Raw genomic sequence first — 23,285 nt, forward strand, 5'->3', positions numbered from 1 at the left:
ATTTGTACCCTATACGCTTTCTTCAAGTGGAAATCAAGTGCATGCGAGTACAGCAACTGTTGCTTAGGATATTCAACATTGCAATCCTTGTCCGTGCGTCGACATGCGCGAACCGCCATCGTTCGTGGATCGGACTTTAGCACTCCTTGACCGGACAACCAGCTGTCATTTAACCACTCGAGAGCAGCTTCGACCAGACAAACTCAGATTTCCACCGAGGAAAACAAGACTGCTATATGAATAATTGGACACACAGCAACGTATATAATACAAAATAGATTACAAAGCCAGAGGTATCGTGTTCGATCCGCGGTCAATCTTAGGCGTTTTAGTTGTGGCTTTTCACTTTATTCACCTCTGTGATTGTTGTTGGTTCAGAATCCACGTGAAACTATAGTTCCTCCTATAACTGAGTGGGTAAGTCAGTTCAAAGGTCGAAGGAAGGGAACGGCATACCACTCCAACAAACCATGCCTAGTAAAAACACTGTGGTGTGTTGCAGAGGCAACGGAAAAAGCATGCGAAGTTCAGAAGAACGCGAAATCCCGATGATTGGCTAAAATTTACAGACGCGCGAAATTTGGCACGGACTTCAATGCGAGATGCCTTTAATAGGTTCCGCAACGAAACATTGTCTCGAAATTTGGTAGAAAATCCGAAGAAATTCTGGTCGTATGTAAAGTACACAAGCGGCAAGACGCAGTCAATACCTTCGCTGCGCAGTGCCGATGGTACTGTTACCGACGACTGTGCCGCTAAAGCGGAGTTATTGAACGCAGTTTTCCGAAATTCCTTCACCAGGGAAGATGAATGGAATATTCCAGAATTTGAAACACGAACAGCTGCTAGCATGAGTTTCTTAGAAGTAGATACCTTAGGGGTTGCGAAGCAACTCAAATCGCTTGATACGGGCAAGTCTTCAGGTCCAGATTGTATACTGATTAGGTTCCTTTCAGATTACGCTGATACAATAGCTCGCTACTTAGCACTCATATACAACCGCTCGCTCTCCGATAGATCTGTACCTACAGATTGGAAAATTGCGCAGGTCGCACCAGTGTTTAAGAAGGGTAGTAGGACTAATCCATCGAACTACAGACCTATATCATTGACGTCGGTTTGCAGTAGGGTTTTGGAGCATATACTCTATTCAAACATTATGAATCACCTCGAAGGGAACGATCTATTGATACGCAATCAGCATGGTTTCAGAAAACATCGTTCTTGTGCAACGCAGCTAGCTCTTTATTCGCACGAAGTAATGGCCGTTATCGACAGGGGATCTCAAGTTGATTCCGTATTTCTAGATTTCCGGAAAGCTTTTGACACCTTTCCTCACAAGCGACTTCTAATCAAGCTGCGGGCCTATGGGGTATCGTCTCAGTTGTGCGACTGGATTCGTGATTTCCTGTCAGGAAGGTCGCAGTTCGTAGTAATAGACGGCAAATCATCGAGTAAAACTGAAGTGATATCACGTGTTCCCCAGGGAAGCGTCCTGGGACCTCTGCTGTTCTCTTAGGTTTTTCGCAGATGATACTGTAATTTACCGTCTAGTAAGGTCATCCGAAGACCAGTATCAGTTGCAAAGCGATTTAGAAAAGATTGCTGTACGGTGTGGCAGGTGGCAGTTGACGCTAAATAACGAAAAGTGTGAGGTGATCCACATGAGTTCCAAAAGAAATCCGTTGGAATTCGATTACTCGATAAATAGTACAATTCTCAAGGCTGTCAATTCAACTAAGTACCTGGGTGTTAAAATTACGAATAACTTCAGTTGGAAAGACCACATAGATAATATTATGGGGAAGGCGAGCCAAAGGTTGCGTTTCATAGGCAGGACACTTAGAAGATGCAACAAGTCCACTAAAGAGACAGCTTACACTACACTCGTTTGTCCTCTGTTAGAATACTGCTGCGCGGTGTGGGATTCTTACCAGGTGGGATTGACGGAGGACATCGAAAGGGTGCAAAAAGGGCAGCTTGTTTTGTATTATCACGTAGTAGGGGAGAGAGTGTGGCAGATATGATACGCGAATTGGGATGGAAGTCATTACAGCAAAGACGTCTTTCGTCGCGGCGAGATCTACTTACGAAATTTCAGTCACCAACTTTCTCTTCCGAATGCGAAAATATTTTGTTGAGCCCAACCTACATAGGTAGGAATGATCATCAAAATAAAATAAGAGAAATCAGAGCTCGAACAGAAAGGTTTAGGAGTTCGTTTCTCCCGCGCGTTGTTCGGGAGTGGAATGGTAGAGAGATAATATGATTGTGGTTCGACGAAACCTCTGCCAAGCATTTAAATGTGAATTGCAGAGTAGTCATGTAGATGTAGATGTGTTCAAAATAATCTTCGAACTGATGAATGCTTTACTTGTTTTGAGATAATATCGTACGGGTCTCCTCTCTCACCTCAGTGACACGCGCGTACACACGCAAAAACTCATACACACACACATCAAATGTGCGCGAAATTTAGCAGAAGTACAGCACACTGGAAAATCATAGAGACGTTCTTGCCTACGTACCAAGAACGCCGAGGCGGTAGTTGAAGGTGACGACGACGACGCCGTGCTCCACCAGGTACTCCGGACCGTGGATGTCTGCGTTGCCACTGCCACTGAAGAAGCCGCCGCCGTGGATCCACACCATCACGGGCATCGAACCCTTGGGAGGCTGGCGTGCACAGAAAGTAATAAACGATCATGTCTGCGACAAGCAATATTTGAAAAGTATTAAATGAAGTTCATACCAAAACATCTTCTGTCGGTATTTTTTATGATCTGTCCAAGGCAGTTAGTAACTACCGATACTTAGCTATTAACATTGTAAATTGATACGAGTGAAAGTGTAAAAGATGCCAAAACGTTTCAGTAAACATGGTCCCTCACACTAGCCATGTGTGAGATAAATGAGAATGTACTGTTAAGAGTCGCTACTATCTCCAGTACGAAATATTTTGCTAGTTAGTACAAATGTATTATAGATGTAAACTTTTCGTTCGAAGTCCCATCTAATTGGCCTCAAATTTCACCTATGGTCCGTTCTTGGGTAATGAGATACACGCATGTTGGGGCACCCGCACGTTTTGCTGCTGACGTGAGGCGACATCTGACGGACTAATGTGCTGCAATACGGGTAAGGCAGCGGCTGTAAGGTGGCCGACCAGATCACGTGACCTCGGTCCTCAGATATCAAAAGGGTACAGCACCTTCGCTGATGCGCTTCAAGAACTTCAGCAGCGCGTTGTACAGTCTTTTCAAGTTTTACGAGGTGACCAAGCGCTGTTTGAAATAATTCATTACTCACTGTAGAGAGGAGTACAGTGCCGGCCGGAGTGGCCGAGCGGTTCTAGGCGCTTCAGTCTGCAAGCGCGCGACCGCTACGGTCGCAGATTCGAATCTTGCCTCAGACATAGATGTGTGTGATGTCGTTAGGTTAGTTAGGTTTAAGTAGTTCTAAGTTTTTCGGGACTGATGATCGCAGGTGTTAAGTCCCATAGTGCTCAGAGCCATTTGAACCACTTGGAGTACAGTATCCAAATGCAGGAACACCTCTTTCTGCTGGTATGACTGTACAGTACATTGTAACACATAACGTACTCACGTAGTACTGTATTTCTTGTTGAGATGGGAGACGGGTGAAAATCTCAATTGATCGAAAAGTTTAGATTTCAAATTTTCGCCTAACTCGCGTGCGTATTTCTCGTTCTTATACTGTACTTCACTTCGGCGCGCACACACAATTGACTCCAACCTTCCTTGTGGATTAACAATGTGGTTTGTAGGGATTCTTTCCAGTCAAATTACCGATGCTACATTCGTTTATTATGTTTAACATGCTGCCATTTCATTTTACACTTACTGCCGCCACTTCATAATTATTCCTTATTTATGCACATGGTGTATTTGGACAGTAAATTTTGGCGCGGAAAGTAAAATTTTTCATTGAGCTGAAACGGGATTTCGGTCCTCATCATCGTTTGTGTTCGCCATTCCTTCCGAAAGATAATCATCATGTTCATAACTCTGAGTGCTGCTTTAGAGGCATTTGCAAAATTAATCCTGTTACTGAGATCGAATTTGATGCATTCATGATTGATGGCTTCAGCGGTCAGGATTTCATTTTCTCTTGCATTCGCATTTTAGTGGAACCGGCGGTCTACGCGGAAGAAAAAAGACTAAGGGGCCTACGGTGCTACAAGCTGTTCTCAGATATAGATCATGCCTACAAAAGCGAATTAGTGTTTAAACAATTCTTAGTGTTGCTGATTACTCTTTAGTACAAATACCTGTGTTGCTTAGTAGAAATATTACATCTTCCCACGAGCTCAGTTCCTCCCAAAATATCACAACTAACTCTAGAAAAAATTTATCTTCTTGTGAATAACGTCTTGGTGCAGCACTATGAATAGCATATTGAGTGTGAGTGTAGTGCCATTTTCTCCAGTGTGCAAAAACTTTTTGAGCTAAGCTGGCTTCAGTATATATGAGTGGTAATCAAATGAAAACGAGACAGATGGAAAAAAGTAAGTAAATTGTTTATTATTTCAAAAGTAATCATCTTAACTGTTAATATATTTATCCCACTGTGGACAAGATAGTCAGTGCCTTCGAGGAAAAATGTTTGCGGCTGCCTACGAAACCACGGCTGTACCCAGACGTGTACCCCTTCGTCCGAAGCAAATCAACGGCTACGAAGGTCTTTCATTAGGGTTTCAAAAACATGGAAATCGACTAGTACTATATGAAGGATGTGTAAAGGCTTCCAAGTGAAACTACTGTTGAGTAGTCGAAACAACCTTCGCTACACGTGGACGGCCATTATCCTGCAACACAGTGATGCCCTCCGTTAACATTCCTGGGCGTCTGTACTTGATGGCTCGCTTCAGTTTTTGCAAAGTGTGCACGTACCGATGTGCGTTAATTGTGGCGCCGTGTTCCAGAAAGTCAACCAGCAGTCGAAGAAAAAGATCATCGGAAACATGCGACACCAATTCGTCCTATTAATGGAAATGGAAATTTATGGCCCCTTGCCCCTCTTGTAGAAGGAAGCTATTTCGTCGTAGTGATCACTACAACTTTCGTCCCCAGCAATTTCTGTATAAAAATTTGCGCTGCGAACCCGCGACGTGGCAACATGAGCTGTCTTAAGGAGTAAAGTTCCTGGTAATATTTCCCTAAAACACAGTTTTTCTGTCTGGACAGAATTGTGAACGTAGTCACTTCTCAAAGAAGGTAACCTGTTTGCTCTCCACTTGTGTGTTGAATTAAAAACTCTTGGACTCCGACCAAAGTACGACCATCCTGGTGGATTGTGCTTATGCATACATTTTAAAATGGCTTCAAACCGACAGCTATTTAGTAAAAGAAAGAGAATAAAGGGAACTCTTGATACATACACTGAAAGTCAGTGAGATACGGGGGTCACTCCAAAAGAAATGCACACTATTTTTTTTAATCCATCTTTTATTCTACATGTTTGAAAGTTTTACAGTGTGTAGATACATGCTTTAGGAACAATATTTTCATTTCTCCACATGATTTCCATCCCTCTCAACTGCCTTACGCCATCTTGGAACCAGCGCCTGTATACCAACCTGCTGGAGCCACTATTTGGCAGTGTGCACAAGGGAGTCATCATCTTCAAACCTTGTTCCACGAAGAGAGTCTTTCAGTTTCCCAAAGAGATGATAGTCACATGGAGTCAGGTCAGGACTGTAACGCAGGTGTTTCAATGTTGCCCATCCGAGTTTTGTGATCGCTTCCATGGTTTTTTTGACTGACGGGTGGCCGTGCATCGTCGTGCAACAGCAAAACATCCTGCTTTTGCCGATGTGGTTGAACACGACTCAGTCGAGCTTGAAGTTTCTTCAGTGTCGTCACATATGCATCAGAATTTATGGTGGTTCCACTTGGCATGATGTCCACAAGCAAGAGTCCTTCGGAATCGAAAAACACCGTAGCCATAACTTTTACAGCAGAAGGTGTGGTTTTGAATTTATTTTCTTGGGTGAATTTGCATGATGCCACTCCATTGATTGCCTCTTCGTCTCTGGTGAAAAATGATGGAGCCATGTTTCATCACCTGTCACAATTCTTCCAAGAAATTCATCTCCACCATTCTCGTACTGTTCCAAAAGTTCGCTGCATACCGTTTTTCTTGTTTCTTTGTGAGACACTGTCAACATCCTGGGAACCCACCTGGTACAAACCTTTTTTAACACCAACACTTTCAGTATTCTGCAAACAGTTCCTTCCTCTATCACAACGTAGCGTGACAATTCGTTCACTGTGATGCGTCTGTCAGCAGTCACCAATTCGTTAACTCTCTGCACATTGTCTGGAGCGTGCGCAGTACGAGGACTGCCGCTGCGAGGACAATCCTGAATATTGCCGTGCGCGCTTTCAACACATAACCTGCTTGCCCACCGGCTAACTGTACTGCGATCGACAGCAGCATCTCCATACAACTTTTTAACCTCTTGTGGATGTTTCCCACTGTCTCGTTTTCACAGCGCAGGAATTCTATGACAGGACGTTGCTTCTGACGAACGTCAAGTGTAGCAGCCATCTTGAAGACATGATGTGACGGCGCCACTCACGGGAACAGGTTGAACTAAGTTTGAAAACAAGCGGGAAGGATGTATCTACACACTGTAAAACTTTCACATATGCAGAATGAGAACCGTATTTTTACAAAAATAGTGTGCATTTCTTTTGGAGTGACCCTCGTAAAATGTTATCAATCTGTTAAATGTTGTCAAATAAGTAGGAAATCGGAAGCATGTGTCTAAAGAAACTAGTTTGCAGCATTTAAACAATGTTTTCTTGCTTTGTAGTTAATCATTTTAAAGTATTTCGGACGCTTTCACTATACTGGTAATACGTACACATTTCTCACCCTAGAGTGTCATTCCGTCGCTGCTTACATGAAAATTATTGAGGCTTTCATGTCGACTTGTTGACATATTGGCTCAATGACGTAGCGGAGAACAATAGCGGTAATGATCACTGAAAGACGTTCAGACGCGAGAGGTATGTACAGGTTGTCCCTTTCTCTTGATGTATCGGCCGGTGTTTGCAAAACACTGCTCGCTGCGTCTGTCATGCGGCGTCCTTTGTCGACAAAAACGTCTGTTTGTTTCTCGTTAGAAGCAAAATGATTTTAAAAGCGGCGTTTTACGTGTCCGTTTATGTCGCACTAGACTAAATCGAATGGACACGTAAAATAGCGATTTAAAACTAATTTGGTCATAACGGGAAACAAACCAACTCATTTCGTCGACATTGGTCGTCGCATGAAAGACGTGGCGAGCAATATTTGCATGGGCTGACTGCAGCTACACTGCGCAGGAACGAAACCGCAAATATCTGACGAAACACCAAAGAAAATGCGGCTGACGACTCTTGGGAAAGACACCCGGTATACTTTCTGGCCGTGGGTTCGACTCCAGTCCACCACCAACATTGGAGGGCGAATCTTCGACGACGCCGACCATTCGTGCTGGCGAAACATCAGAAAAATCACTGAGCAAATGTCGGACGAAGATACGGAGGTCAAAGGCAATAGCTTATACCGTTTCTTGTAGCGTCAACTTGCCTTGCCTCCTCCAACATCATAGTGTTCCTTCCCCCGAGAAATTGGACGCCCCACCCTGAGAGTCACGCCACACAGCGCGCGGCCCTTACGTTTGGCGTGTAGACGTTGAGGTAGAGGCAGTCCTCGTCGCCCTCCAGCCTGCCGGTGTAGAGGTTCACCTGCGGCGCCACCGGACCCTCCTCCGTCGCGTTCCGTATGCTCGTCCACTTCTCGGCAGGCTGCGGCGGCTGAAACACCAGCGCAACCACTCACTCAGCTACAACCTGAGCCTGCTATACAATGTGAACACAAACCACAACAGGCTTACAGTATGCAGTTCATTCTTTTCAAGTGATCTCATATCTAACAACATTTTCTGCCTCTCTACAGGTGTCTTTACTATAGCACCCTGCGACCGAACCGCCGAATCTTTCCATCAGTAAATGGGGTATGTTCTCAAGTGACTCCGTTGTTTTAACCCCTCCACTGATAGAATGACCCGCTTCCTACTTCCGTATGTATAAAGCCAATACGGACTTGTAGCTGTCACGCCTTTGCGCTTACTGCTACGTATTTTAACCGTAAATAGCTCAGCCCTAATGGTAAGAGTTAGTAGTGAATTCTGGCGTTATTAATCTTTGAAGACAGCACAGCTGCCACAAGCTCAGCTCACTTTTACTCCACTCCTACCCTCGCCATTACACCACATTAACTAGGTGCTACATAGACCTTGCTAAATTCACTTGCGTATACATTTCTGACCGTTACTCGCCAGTATTTACCTATTGGATTAGTACACTCCTAACCGGACTATTTCTCAAAGAGCTGTGATGATTGAACGGGTTCGATCCACGGCCTACAGTGCCCTACAGTTCACACGGTAACACTGCCTACCTGACCCACTTAACTTGGTAGTGAGCTTATGTATCCAATCACCACTGCTAGCAGCAGTAGATAATCCTATCAGCACGACGAGAGCAGCAGACTTACCGTCGAATCCTCCTGAAAATACTTATAACTATGGTCGCCAGCTCTGAAGGAGCAAAAGAATAAATCAATTTTTTGGCTCGTTTCAAAGTGAAACGGCTTGAGTTGAATTTTAAACTTAATTCTGAATATTACTATTTCTGATCATTCTAGGTGATTCTACAAAGCAAATACTCTCTCAATTTCTGTGAGTTGGCTTGGTAATTACCACCAAGACAATTTAAGCAACTTAGGTTAACAAACTTCTACCCTTCAACTTATTTAATGATTTTGGGATATTACTCTTGGACAATTGCTATAGAATTAGTTAAGTGACTTTACTTGAAAGGTTATTCAGAAAAAATTTAAGTAACTATAAATAGGCGACTCATTCTGGTGTGACCATTGCTCTTTTCTACATTCTTAAACGCTAAAGTATTCTACAACCAAAAGAATTGTAAATGAAAGAGGCGATGGTGGCCTCAGTCTGATTTCACTACACTATGTTTCAGGTTACTACACTTTACAAGGAACAACATGCGTCGTAATTTTGCTCATTACTATATTCTGTCCTCTGCACTTGCACAAAATAAAACTGGTATTCTCCTTTTACAAGTATAGAAAGTTCGACTTAACAATTTCAAGCAGTCTTGCCTTGGGTAGACGTGTCGGTGCTGGTGGTGAGATGCAGGTAGCTAACGCAGCTCTTCACGCCTCATGCCCTTAATGGCGGCTGGAACTACGAGCTGTAGCACTCGTATAAGCTACTGCACGTCCGCCATAAAATCTGGGCGCAGGAACTCTTACTATCAGCCCCAGTGGCATAGAGACGGCTTCGACAACCATTCGTCGCGTTCTACTCCACAAATGGCGACGATATTCTCCTTTTCGCTGTTGCACAGTCACTTTTGCGTGAGCACAGTTATGCACGTCCGCTCACGTCAACACTCCCCAGGCCATTTCATTGTTCAGTCCCTGTGTCTCCAGCTACCTCTAGCTATGCTCGTATCACCAAGAGTGGGGGCGTTCCCCTACCACCTTTTCACCGAAATCATTTAGTATTTAAGAATATTTATATTTACTACCCTGGAGTTCATACCAGTCATAATACTTTACTACTAGCGCTTTATAACATTAAATCATACAGTAATAGCTTATAAATACCAAGAAAAAGAATACATTTGACTCCGATATCTTAATTGCATTGTCTGAGACAGCGCTAATTCCCAGTTTCGCCAATAGATGGCATCAGGGTGCACTCCCTGGCAGTCTCACACCAGCGCGCCCGTTTCCGACGCGCGGGCTCCAAATTACTGTCAGCCCACCATCATTTCAGTTCCGTTACAACCCCTTTACCAACTCAGGGAAACGAGAAACTAGTGTTATAGGCGAACATGCAAAAGACATAAATAACATTCATTGAACCCACTTCTTTCTGTCGACAACATAAACCGATGCCGTTTCTTTGTTTCGCATGTGGGGTGTATCATAAAGATTTCTTCACCACTTCGAAAATATAAAATATTCTACTTGGGGCATCGGAAAACAATGTCGCATTTGCGCTTGTCGATATTCGTTTCTCATTTATCAGCTCGTTGTGTACTTCAAAGTCGCACCAAATACATTTTAAGGTTAGAGTGACTTGTTTAGTCGTAAATAATTAAACTTTTGTGCAATTTATGGTGAATTTCTCAGCGAAATACCAGAAGAGGTACATATCCGGGCGACATTGTATGCTTTTTGAGTTTTACAAGAGTAGTAACGCAACAGTTGCTACCAAAGCATTTGCGATGATTGTCCAAGTCCATTGCACGTTCTTAAATGCCAAAGATGGTTTACTAAGTTCAGATCCACCAGTTCTGATCGTTTTGACTCGTATAGATAAGTAAAACCAACAACTGTAGACAATGACATGTTAAGAGCGAAAGCGGAAGAAAATCCGTATCGGACAATCGAGGGACTGTCGAACACTCTTAACCAATCTTGATCGACCATCCAACAACATTTGCAGCAGATTGGTAAAGACAAGCAAAGCTAACCGATCCACCACATACAACTTATTGCTTCTGCAGCACAATACAGAAGCGTTTTTTGTTCGCTTCGTCACTGGAGATGAAAAATGGATCATCTATGATGATCCAAAACGCAAAAAGCAGTGGCTCTCTTCAACTGAATTTTCACGAAGTACACCTGAGAGAAATTTTCACTCCATAAAGGCGCTTTTGTATGTTTGGTGGAGTATTCGCGGGATCGTTCATTCTAAAGTGCTAAAACCTGGACGAACTGACAATGCAGAACCTTACTGTGAACAACTTAATCAATTAAACGAATCTTTAATTGAAACGTGACCAGCAACAGTCAACTGAAAAGGCGTTACTCGGTAACATGATAACGCAATACTGCTTTGCACAAGATGAACCCTGGAAAAATTAATGAACTGGAGGTGGAAGGTATCGGCTCACCCACCATATTCGTTCGATATTGCATGATAGGGTTTCCATTTATTCCGATCGCTACAACATTTTAAAAGTCGAAAAAAAAGTCCAAAATGCCATCTCCCGATATTTCGCTCCAAAACAAAATTTTTATCGACCCGGTATTGATAATTTGCAGAAGGTTAATGATAACGAGGGTGATTACGTCAGTTACTAAAACTAAAAGCTTGTTAACAATTTATCTGTTTAAATTTAATGTGGAGAATTTGTACCTACGAACACATGTTTCCTGGTCGGCGTTTCAATCTAGTGACTGTTTCTAGAATCATATGAAGGAATGCAGCCGGCCTGTGTGGCCGTGCGGTTCTAGGCGCTACAGTCTGGAACCACGTGACCGCTACGGTCGCAGGTTAGAATCCTGCCTCGGGCATGGATGTGTGTGATGTCCTTAGGTTAGTTAGGTTTAAGTAGTTCTAAGTTCTAGGGGACTGATGACGACAAATGTTGAGTCCCATAGTGCTCAGAGCCATTTGAACCATTTGAAGGAATGCATGATAAAAGTTTCCGTAAGCAGTTTCCGACATTTTATTTTTTCTTTGTTGTTGTGTAATATGAGGTTGTGTTCTCTGTAACCTTCGTAATTATTTAAGTGATGAATAAAATATTAAAGCTATTTGAAGAATATTGTTTATCTTTCAGTTACAGAGTTTTACGGTGAATAAAATTAAGTACACTTTTAGAACTAGTTACATGGACAGTTAAGCCGTACTTAGTCGATCGTGCATAATTTTTTACCTTGAAAGGGAAGAAGACCTTGTTAAAAAAAACTGAGTTTCTTTAGTCGATTAACAATTTTTCTTGTCTGGAAATTGGAAATTTGTGTTAGTTGCCAATAATTTCTACTTCCAAATGGTTTTAACTTGTAACTTATTTTTTATAGTTCTTCTTCTTAGTTTGATTGTACTTACTGACTATTGGTACGTAGTAGGACAATTATGTAACAGATAGATTATTAAATACAATAGTGACCGGAGTTTATCGACTGCAGTACTTTTAAATTTGAACAGAATATTTGATCTTAGTTGCGTGACTATGTTGAACATCGCAGCGGTTTTTCACATTCGGAAAAACTTTACTTCGCCTCATTACCTTTTTTATCCCCGCAAGAGACGACAGAACACATCAAGTAAGTGCTAGAATTTCAAAACGGAATAAGAAAATATGTTAAAGATCTGTTACAGGACTAGCGGCTAAAGTCTGAAAAGTTTTCAAAGGTACAACATTCGCCCCTCATAATTTTTTTGTTCGTTTCCAGATACCTGTTTGAAGTCCCTGGGCCACTGTACCATTAGCTCTCCGCTGGACGTCCTAATCAAAAGTGGCAGAGCTCATTGATAGTGTGGAGTGCAGTGCGGTAATTCGTGTTCTTCGTTTGAAGGGGAACAACGCTACAACAGTCCACATGCAACTGATACAGGAACAAACCAACATCATATGACCCAGTGGTAAGGTGGAGGTCAAACAAGTGAGAATGACAAAGGAATAAGTGGCGGACCATTTCTCTGTCAAGTATCGGGAATCACGAGAAAAGAGGGAGTCCTGTTGCTCAAGGATCGCCTCATCACGATAGATACGACTGTGAAAATAAGTCATGGATCAGTTTTCAGCTTTTTGTACGGCATCCTTTTACTTACAAAGATCGCCCTTTACGCCGAACGGAAGCGGGTGCGGAAATCTTATAGCTCTCTCAGTCCGGTCCTGACGACTTGTATAGCCGCGTAATCGCGATGGGCAAGTGCTGGGTTTACTACCATGACCCAGAAACAAAGTAGCTAAGAGAACAGTAGAAAATGCGTATTTATCACCGACGAAAAAGGCAAAGATCAAACCATTATTGGACAGAGTGACGCTGGGTGTTCCTTGGGACTGAAATGGAGTGGTGCTAACAGATTACGTTCGTAAGTGGCAAACCGACACAGCACCGTACCACCGAAATCTCCTGATGAGATTACAGAAGGTAGTCAAGACGAAACGTCGCAGAAAGCTGTCTGTTATGCTCCACGGTTATGCCCCAACTAATCCAGCACATGACGTAGTCAAACATGCTGCTTCTCTGGGATATCAAATTTTATTTCAAATGCCTCCCTTCCCTCTTGGATACTGCTTATATTGCACCCAAGCACTACTTCCTCCTGCCTTCTGTAAAGGAACCATTGCACTGCAGACATTTTCAGAGTGACTACGAGATGATTTTTGAGGTGGAATGTTTCCTGAACAACCAAAATCGGTGTTCGAAAACCAACGTTTCCACCAAGACATTTATTTTGGAAAAAATGTGATGAGTAAATACACTCTAAGACAAAAAAAAGACGCAACACGAAAGAATTATCCGAATGGGATGGAAATCGGTAGGTGTGATGTACACGCACAGACAAACAAATCATAACAATTTCAGAAAAAATTTGATGTACAAATTGGGCAAGTCGATAACGCGTTGGTCCACCTTTGGCTCTTATGCAAGCAGTCATTAGGCTGGGGGTTGATTGGTACAGCGTTGTTGGATGTCCTCCTGGTGGATGTCGTTCCAAATTCTGTCCAACTGAAGCGTTAGGTCGTCAAAATCGCGAACTGGTTGCGTGGCACTGCCCATAATGCTGCAAACGTTCTCACTTGAGGAGAGATCCGACGACCTTCTGCCTAAAGTGGGGTTTGGCCAGCGTGAAGAAAAGCAGTAGAAACCTTCGCCGTGTGCGGGCGAGCATTATCTTGCTGAAAAGTAAGCCCAGAATGACTTGCCGTGAAGGCAACAAAAGGTGGCGTAGAGTGTCGCCGACATACCACTGTATTGTAAGGGTGTCGCGGATGATATCCCAAGGGGTCCTGCTATGAAATGGCAGCCCACATTATCACTCTTCGATGTCGGATCGTATGGCGGGCGACAGTAAGCTTGGTGTCTCACCACACTGCGTGGCATCTCAAGACACGTCTCCGCTCGTTGTTGGTGCTCAGTTCGAAACAGGACTGATGACTAAACACAATTCTACTCCAATCAGTCTGATTCCAGGCCGAAGACGAGTCTGGAGAAGCTCCAGACAGTGGGAAGATACAAAAGTGAACGCCCCAGACACCGGTTGAATACCAAGCTGACTGTCATCTGCCATACGCCGCGACAACCAGACTACCAGGAGTGGTAGTCTGGGGTACTACTGCATTTCATAGCACGAGCCCTTTCATCCGCCGCACCCTTAAAACATAGCTGCACGTCGACGATGTTCTACGCCCGTGTTGTTGTTGTTCTTGACAGGCAATACTGGGCTTACATTTCAGCAAGATAATGCCTGCCCCCTACCTCCCACCCCCCACCCCCGACACACACACACACACGGCGAGAGCTTCAACTGCTTAACTCTTTGCTTGCCAAACCCTACGTTGGTCAGCAAGGTCTTCGGATCCCTCGCCAACTGAGAACGTTTGGAGCATTATGGGCAGAGGCCAACCAGCTAGGCTTTCTGACGATCTAACGAGCCAATTGGATAGACTGTGGCATGAAATTCCTCTCGAGAACATGCAACAACTCTGTCAACCAATGCCAAGCCGAATAAGTGCTTTAATAAGACCCACAGCTGGACCAATGGGGTATTGCCTTGCTCAATTTGTGAAGCTTTTATCTTGAATAAATCACACATTTTTTCTGAAATTGTGATTATTGGTTTTCTGTACACGTTCATCACATCTACCGACTTCCGTCCCATTTGGATAATTCTTTCGTGGTGCGTCTTTTTTTTCTTAGAGTGTGTGTACAGAAGAACTAACACCAGCACAAAGTTTCCTGGTCCCACCCTGATAAGTTTTTAGGATTTAAGTAAAATTTAGTCAATCATAAATGAAGAACATGGTTAAAGTTGTTTGGTGTTGCTGAAGCAGGACTAATGATCGATCCCATAACTTTTATTACAGTTTTCACGTTTGTGAAAAAAAAGCATATTATCTTTGAGCGCCAGTACTCACAGCGCTATAATAAGAATCGTTATTTCAAAATCATCCTGGATTTTGTATTGGCTATTCAGAACATTGCACCCATTTCACTCCAGTGATAGCGAACACGCCTATGTGTAGTGGAATGCACGTGATGCAGTACGAAAGATACGTTATACATGCCACCAATATAAATAAAACTATTCGTGGGCAACGAGTATGAATAACTACTGATTAGATGAATAAGAGGAGGAACACGTTTTAATAACCCGAAAACTGGAAGTTTCACGGTCTGATGAGGCTCGATGGGTGCCGACGCTATGTCATCACTACTATTCGTCGGAAGAAAACGGAAGTTAGGAAACGTACTAGCAGACGAAGGTCGCCGAATGACTTTCGACTAGTCGCCTTGGTAAGTGGAGTAGTTACATGTGACACAACTAGAAGTGGAGAATGACTTTGTTGTAGGCACATTTGTTTCGAGCATTCAGTTGACAGCCAATGATCGTGAATGGATAAAAGTAACAGATGACTCAAGAACTGATTTGATGGCCAACAACATCGTCAGTTACAGTGGCAGTGGGTCTGGAACATTTCAGTGCGTGGAAGCGAGTTGCCTGATTAGATTAATCACACTTCCTGTTAAGATTACGTTAGTTGTCGTATCAGGATACGCTTTTTCTCCACGAGAATGCCTGTTTTACACAATGCGCCACATGCACTGGTCTCACGTCCAGGAAGATGGTGATGCAAATCCCAGTACGTTCATCCAAAGTCAGCATTTTCCGTGTTTCCCGAATCTTTAAGGCAAACAATGGAATGATCCCTTTGAGAGAGAACATGGCTGAATTCCTTTCACACTTTCAGGGTATACTCTGTATCTATGATCTCATTGTCGACGTACAATAAACCAACTTCCTCCTTCCTGCACTAATCGAAAATTCGATCTTCCTTTTATATGCTCATGTGATCGCATACCCGACAGAAATTTATTTACGCCTAATGAGATTTCACTGCCTCATGACAGAACTAAGACCAATATGACATGAACAAAAGTATTTGCTTTATTTTGCAATAGTTACACTACTTGGAGCAACAGACGATTTTTTAAAAAATATTTCACTAGAGCGATCCTTGAACGAATGAACCAGCTAGAAAGACGGCTTTGAAGGGTTTTCTCGGGGCAAAACGTCAAGCTGCTGAAAATAAATCTCGTTGTGAAAATATCATTTACATTTCTAGACATCAAAATTGCAAAGTCAGGAAGGCTGCACGCAACAAACGTCAAATAGGCATGAAGTGTACAACTTGCTTGGAGATGAAGATGATTAGCATTTCAACGCAACTGGACGGATTACGAGGGCGTACTGAAATGTAATGCCTCCGAATTGTTTTATGTGATACCTCTTCAAACTTTTTAAATAAAACAAACATTATTAACATTATACATATTTATTCTTGATGTCTACATATTTATTTCTCAGCGTAGACATCCTGGCAAAGAACATATTTCTCCCAACGACATACTAATTTCTTGAGACCGTCGCTGTAGAACTCGTGACTTTGTTGAGGTAGCCACAACCTCGCCTCTGCTTGCAACGCTTGATTGTTATTACAGTGAAGTCTTGGAAGGTGTTGTTTAAGTTTTGGAAACGGATGAAAATGTGATGGGGCCAAGTCGAGACCGTGCGGAGGATAATCGGTGATAGTGAGCCCAAGGCGACAGATTGTTGCAGATGTCGCAGTGGTCGTGTGTGGTCTGGCGTTGTCATGCTGAAGGAGAGCGTGCTCCATGTATGGACCAACTCTTCGAATTCGAAGCTCTATTACAGCACTCTGTTTCTCACGTACCGACATCTTTATGTTAGACATCGCCACGTTATACCGCTGCAACTCGGAGCCCTCTAGCGGCAGAGGACTGCGAATACGTAGACATGAAGAATGAGAGATGTGGAATATTAATAACATTTATTTTATTTAAAAAGTTTAACAATTTTCACATCGAAAATTCGGAGACATTATTTTTCAGCGCGCCCTCGTATAGCAGTCAGTAGCAGGGCCATCTACATTCTGTGTATATGGAAAGGTTCCTGAGCGGGTCTCTCATTAAGAAATCGCTTTTGATTGCTCGTTGTTTGTGAGGAGAACCTGTTATGCCTCGTCTAAAGAGGAAATCGTCTACGACTATGTATCGATAGTGGAAGGATGACGGTTTATCGAGACTATTCGCATTGGTCTTACTCGCAAATAGGTGGGTTCGGTACAGCCATACTCGAGGTCAAGCAAGATATCAACCACCCCATGCATCCAGCAGCCCAGGAGAATGAGACGTTGTTCGTGCGACAGAATTCTACAGCCACGTCACATATCAGTAGTCAGGGCCTGCGAGATTTACAGGCCCTGTGGCGTGCGCCACAGCACGTGATATTACAGGTCTTACAAATTGCAGCGAACGTCTCATGCGGGAACGAGTTTCTATTTTAGACCTGATTAATACTTCATACCTGCTCATGATAGTACATGACAATGTTAATTATTTAGCGGGTACCTTTCCACTGAGATACTGATTTTCCGCCTGGTCCCAGTCTTTAATGGGTACCTTTCCATTGAGACTGTGATTTCCCTCCTGGCTCTGGACGCAGCCAAGCGTTCGCGATGTGTGTCGGACAGGGCAACTAGTGTGACGTAACAAGTTTTTTGTGGGGCCTGTATTTTTCGTAGGTCCCGCCATGAGCCCGGGAAAGAGCTTATTTGTAGCAAAAAACGTATCCACAGAACAGTTTGACGACGTCTTGAGCATTCTTGAGCATCAGCTGTCAATAAGGTGGCCATTTCTGCGGCTTTCCTTGGCGCGGCAGGAATGAGAGGCGAGCCGAGAGTCGTTCGCTGGACGCCAACATTAGACACAGGAGTGGCGCCAGCACGTCCTCTTTTTCAGACGAGTGCAAGTTGTAAGAGACCTTGTAAAAATGACTAGACACCCCGAGGGCGCTGCAAGTGCAGGCTGGTTTGAACCTTCTGCTGGACGCCATTGTAGCGGTAAGAGTCTGTAAGATGAATGTACGATTGCTTGCAAGGACATAAATAGAAAATTATGTATTTATTGGTACACATATACAATATTCGTTAGTCGTAAGTGTACTGCCTACACATTCCAGTGTACGTGAAGAAGAATGGTGAAAAGCAGTGCAGTGTTTAACTGCAAGAATGAATTTGGGAAAGGAACCAATATGCGAGGGCGTGCTGAAAAGTAACGCCTCCGAATATTTTGTGTAAAAGCTCTTAGTTACGTTACACACCGCTATGGTATACGGTGCAATTCGAAACCCTTTAGCAGCAGAGGACTGCAAATTTGTAGATACGAAGAATAAAAATGTAGAATGTTAATAACGTTTGATTTATTTAAAAATCCCTAAGAGTTTTCACATAAAAAACTCGGAGGCAGTACTCTTCTGGACGCCCTCGTAATCTTCCACACTACGTGAATATGTACATGTGTTTTATATCGGAGACTTTCAGCCATAGCATTATATTTTCAACAAGGGTATGTCACTCACTTTACATTCTTTTCTTTTCACAGTAGATGTTATTTTTGGGAGTACTAGTCGACATGAGGGTCAGAACTTTTCATTTTGTGGTACTGAAAAGTAGCTCAAATGTAGGTGATAACATCACACAGTGAGGTATGAGCACTCACCAGTATGCAGCGTATGGCACAGACCGGCAATAACGCTGTGTGCCAGATATAGAAAAAATCATTTGTAACCAAGTACATTTCACTTCATAAATTAGGAGCACTAATCGATGAAATTCAACAATTCTTGCTTATGCTGACGTAAGAAGCTGGAATTGGTTGGAATAAACAGTTATGGCAAATTTCTTATATTACGTGAAAAAAAGATCGGTAAGTAGTGAGTGGTTGCATTTTGTTCATAAATTAAATTATTAAGTTGTAGTTATAGACTTAAATGAGACATTATGTTACTGACAAAACTGAAACGAAAATGTGTTATAACCAAGGGCGGGTAAGTTTTCCACCACAAAGACCGAAGAGGTGTCTTAAAAATTGTCACTGTTCACAGTAGAGCACTTGCAGGACTGTGGGGCCTTTTCCCGGGTACAGTTCGCGATGGTCGTATCCATATGGGGAGTCTCCGAGGAGAACGGATTTTGCCAGACTGTATTCGTCATCATCGTTATTAGTCCAGCACCTAGCGTAATGGTACGGGGTGCCATTGACTGTACAACACGACCACCTCTGTTTCACATAGACGGTCATTTGGACAGCAGGTGTTACATTTCTGATGGGTTAAGGGCAGCGGCTGGGCCCAATCTGTGAAGCGTCCGCGACCATATCTTTCAATAGAACAGCGCAAGACCATGTGTTGCCCGTGCTGTTCTGATCTGTCTCGATACAGATTCTGAGCAGTCACGACACAATGGGTGTTTCACGCTTTTCCCTGGGCAGCAGTTTCTCCAGTTATCTCACCCAGTGAAAACGCCTAGTCAACTGCTGCAGTGTTAGAAGCGCGCTTGCAGCCAATACGATTGTTGAACTTTGGTAGAGAGTCGAAGGAGAATGGAATGACGTACCGCACCTGTCATCCAACATCAGTTCAAACCGATGAAAAACGAGTTGGGGCCATTCTATCTGACAAACGTGGTAGTCATATGCACTAACTTTCTCTCCCCGTGTACATCCAGATCACTTACAAACCTAATAACGTTTTCTTCATAACCTACTGTATACGTACAAAAAACAATTTTTTTACTCTTTACCCTTCGTAGTGTTGCAGCTTTTAGTGGCCAGCAGTCTATGTTGATCTGTAAAAGTTAAATTACACTGTAGGAAATACTGCAACAGGCCACAAGCATTTTACTGCACCATTACTAGTATTATTTCTTGACAAGTTTTACATTTATTTGCTAAAATATAACAGAGTTTATATGATTACATAATTTTCAAAAGATGTTACATTTGTGTACTAAAATATATAAAGTTTTTGTGATTACGTAGTTTATTATTATAATTTATTATTTAAATTTTATGGCCTTCATTGGACCACTCTAGCCAACTTTATACAAAGAATTTTTCAGTTTCCTGTCAGCCTAATACTTCTTCATTCTCTCGGATCTCGTCCTTCTTCATCGGAAATCATTCTTCCTATTGTCTGTTTGTTGATTCTCGTTTGCAGTCTGGTTTGTTTGTCTGTGAGTTTCCTGATTTTGTCAGTTTTGTTTCTTAGGTCTTCCAATGTAATCTGTAGCTCATCCATATCTTCCTTGATTTCTGTAATCCACTTAATGTTGCACTTACTATTCCACAATTTTTCTATTATTCTCCTGATGATCCTGTTGTCTGGTGTTCTGATTAGATGTCCGAAAAATGAAATGCGTTTCTTCCTGATTGTACTCATTACCGGTTCTATTACCTTGTAGACTCTTTCATTTGTAGCTACTCTTTAGTATCCATCTTTGTCGTATGATTTGTCGATGCACGTTCTGATGATTCTTCTCTCTATTTTGATTATTTGTCTATTTGATCAGTGTTAGTTGTTTTGAAGATGGCTTTACTTGCGTATATTATTTCTGGTTGAGTGATTGTTTCGTAGTGTTTTAATTTTGTTGCTATTGACAGGCTCTTTTTGTTGTAGGTGTTCTTGGGGATATATTGTGCTGTAGATAATTTGCTTATTCTGTCATGCCATGTTAGATTTTCATTGAGGTTGTATGTTATGATTTCTCCCAGATATTTAAATTTATCTACAATTTTGATTTCTTGGTTTCCTATGGCAATTTTGTTTATGAATGGTGGGTCAGTTAACATGATGACTGTTTTTTCAAAGGATATTCCAAGACCAACTTTCTGTGCTATTTCCTGTAGTGAGATAACTTGTTGTTTGGTTTCCTGAATACTGTTGGACAAGAAAGCAAGGTCATCAGCAAATCCTAGACAATTTAAACTTATGTTGTCTTTGGGTCTTCCAATTTGGATGTTCTTTGGGTTAGTCTTGCACCATGCCCTCATAATGTATTCTAAAGCACAGTTGAACACCAGGGGTTCCCAGCAATCTCCTTGTCTTAAACCCATTTTTATGATGTATGGCTCACAGAGTTCCCCCCTGAACTTGACTTTCGATACGGTGTTGGTTAAGGTGAATTCTATCAATTTGACTAATTTTGTATGGAGCCCGCAATTTCTTAAGATTTTTAAGATTGAAGGTCTGTGGATACTTAGTTTAAAAAAGATTTCACATTTAAATAAGCTCTGTACATTGTACGTACCTCATGAAACGCTCTCCTTTACGTATTATAAGAGAGAGAATTTTGATTCTCTTTTCCGATTTATGCTAATACATGAGCTAAACCAAATACAAGATGGCCCATACATTTGTTTACATCGGCTGCTAATTTCATGGGCCAAAGAACATGATATTGTGCAGGTATCTTATACTTCTGGAGCTACTGCAAAGATACTTCCCCGTAGTACACATCATTTTAGAGTTATACGTTGAATTATTCAACTGCTGGTAATGGCCAATGAAGAATACGGTATTCGCTCTTTCAGTTAATATTTCTAAGCTTTCAAATCATAAAAGTAGTACGAAATTTTGGAGGGAAATATGGTTGCTTAATTCTAGTTGATCATTCAAGATACAGTCACGTTAAGTATGATTGTGGTTGTATATTTCTAATTCTTCTAACAAAATCCTTTGTACTCCTTTTTGCTCTAAAATATGTAAAGGAGAGGTTGTCATGCAGTAATTATAATGTATAGAGCTTGTATAGAAAGTAAGACTTTTTGTAAACTACGTAATCAACAAAAATTTTTATAAATCTTGCCAAGAAGTCATCACTACTCTCTGACGATGGGATCAGGCCCGAAACTACTAATGGTACAATAAAATCATTTCTATAAAACTTGTAGATGGCTGCAGTATTTCCTACAATGTAATTTACGAAAACATCTGCGGTGTTCTCCAGCAACAATGAATACAGGGTGTTACAAAAAGGTACTGCCAAACTTTCAGGAAACATTCCTCACACACAGAGAAAGAAAATATGTTATATGGACATGTGTCCGGAAACGCTTACTTTCCTTGTTAGAGCTCATTTTATTACTTCTCTTCAAATCACATTAATCATGGAATGGAAACACACAGCAACAGAACGTACCAGCGTGACTTCAAACACTTTGTTACAGGAAATGTTTAAAATGTCCTCCGTTAGCGAGGATACATGCATCCACCCTCCGTCGCATGGAATCCCTGATGCGCTGATGCAGCCCTGGAGAATGGCGTATTGTATCACAGCCGTCCACAATACGAGCACGAAGAGTCTCTACATTTGGTACCGGGGTTGCGCAGACAAGAGCTTTCAAATGCCCCCATAAATTAAAGTCAAGAGGGTTGAGGCAGGAGAGCGTGGAGGCCATGGAATTGGTCCGCCTCTACCAATCCATCGGTCACCGAATCTGTTGTTGAGAAGCGTACGAACACTTCGACTGAAATGTGCAGGAGCTCCATCGTGCATGAACCACATGTTGTGTCGTACTTGTAAAGGCACATGTTCTAGCAGCACAGATAGAGTATCCCGTATGAAATCATGATAACGTGCTCCATTGAGCGTAGGTGGAAGAACATGGGGCCCAATCAAGACATCACCAACAATGCCTGCCCAAACGTTCACAGAAAATCTGTGTTGATGACGTGATTGCAGAATTGCGTGCGGATCTTGCCAGCCCACACATGTTGATTATGAACATTTACAATTTGATCACGTTGGAATGAAGCCTCATCCGTAAAGAGAACATTTGCACTGAAATGAGGATTGATACTTTGTTGGATGAACCATTCGCAGAAGTGCACCCGTGGAGGCCAATCAGCTGCTGATAGTGCCTGCACACGCTGTACATGGTACGGAAACAACTGGTTCTCCCGTAGCACTCTCCATACAGTGACGTGGTCAACGTTACCTTGTACAGCAGCAACTTCTCTTACGCTGACCTTAGGGTTATCGTCAACTGCACGAAGAATTGCCTCGTCCATTGAAGGTATCCTCGTCGTTCTAGTTCTTCCCCAGTCGCGAGTCATAGGCTGGAATGTTCCGCGCTCCCTAAGACGCCGGTCAATTGCTTCGAACATCTTCCTGTCGGGACACCTTCGCTCCGGAAATCTGTCTCGATACAAACGTACCGCGCCACGGCTATTGCCCCGTGCTAATCCATACATCAAATAGGCATCTTCCAACTCCGCATTTGTAAACATTGCAACGACTGCAAAATCACTTTCGTGATGAACACTAACCTGTTGATGCTACGTACTGATG

The 23,285-nt window shown here is 42.6% G+C and overlaps 1 protein-coding gene across 1 annotated transcript in view; it reads right to left on the minus strand.

Annotated features, from left to right (window-relative positions):
- Positions 1-23,285, minus strand: part of LOC126456363 (juvenile hormone esterase-like) — a 120,713-nt gene that overhangs the window by 81,718 nt on the left and 15,710 nt on the right. The window contains exons 3-4 of the mRNA XM_050092117.1: positions 7,692-7,829; positions 2,529-2,676 (exon numbers count right to left, since the gene is read on the minus strand). Of these exons, the coding sequence (XP_049948074.1) occupies positions 2,529-2,676; positions 7,692-7,829 (286 nt within the window). The remainder of the gene's footprint in view (positions 1-2,528; positions 2,677-7,691; positions 7,830-23,285) is intronic.

The sequence above is a fragment of the Schistocerca serialis genome, chromosome 2 (assembly GCF_023864345.2).
Source record: "Schistocerca serialis cubense isolate TAMUIC-IGC-003099 chromosome 2, iqSchSeri2.2, whole genome shotgun sequence".
Lineage (NCBI taxonomy): Eukaryota > Metazoa > Arthropoda > Insecta > Orthoptera > Acrididae > Schistocerca > Schistocerca serialis.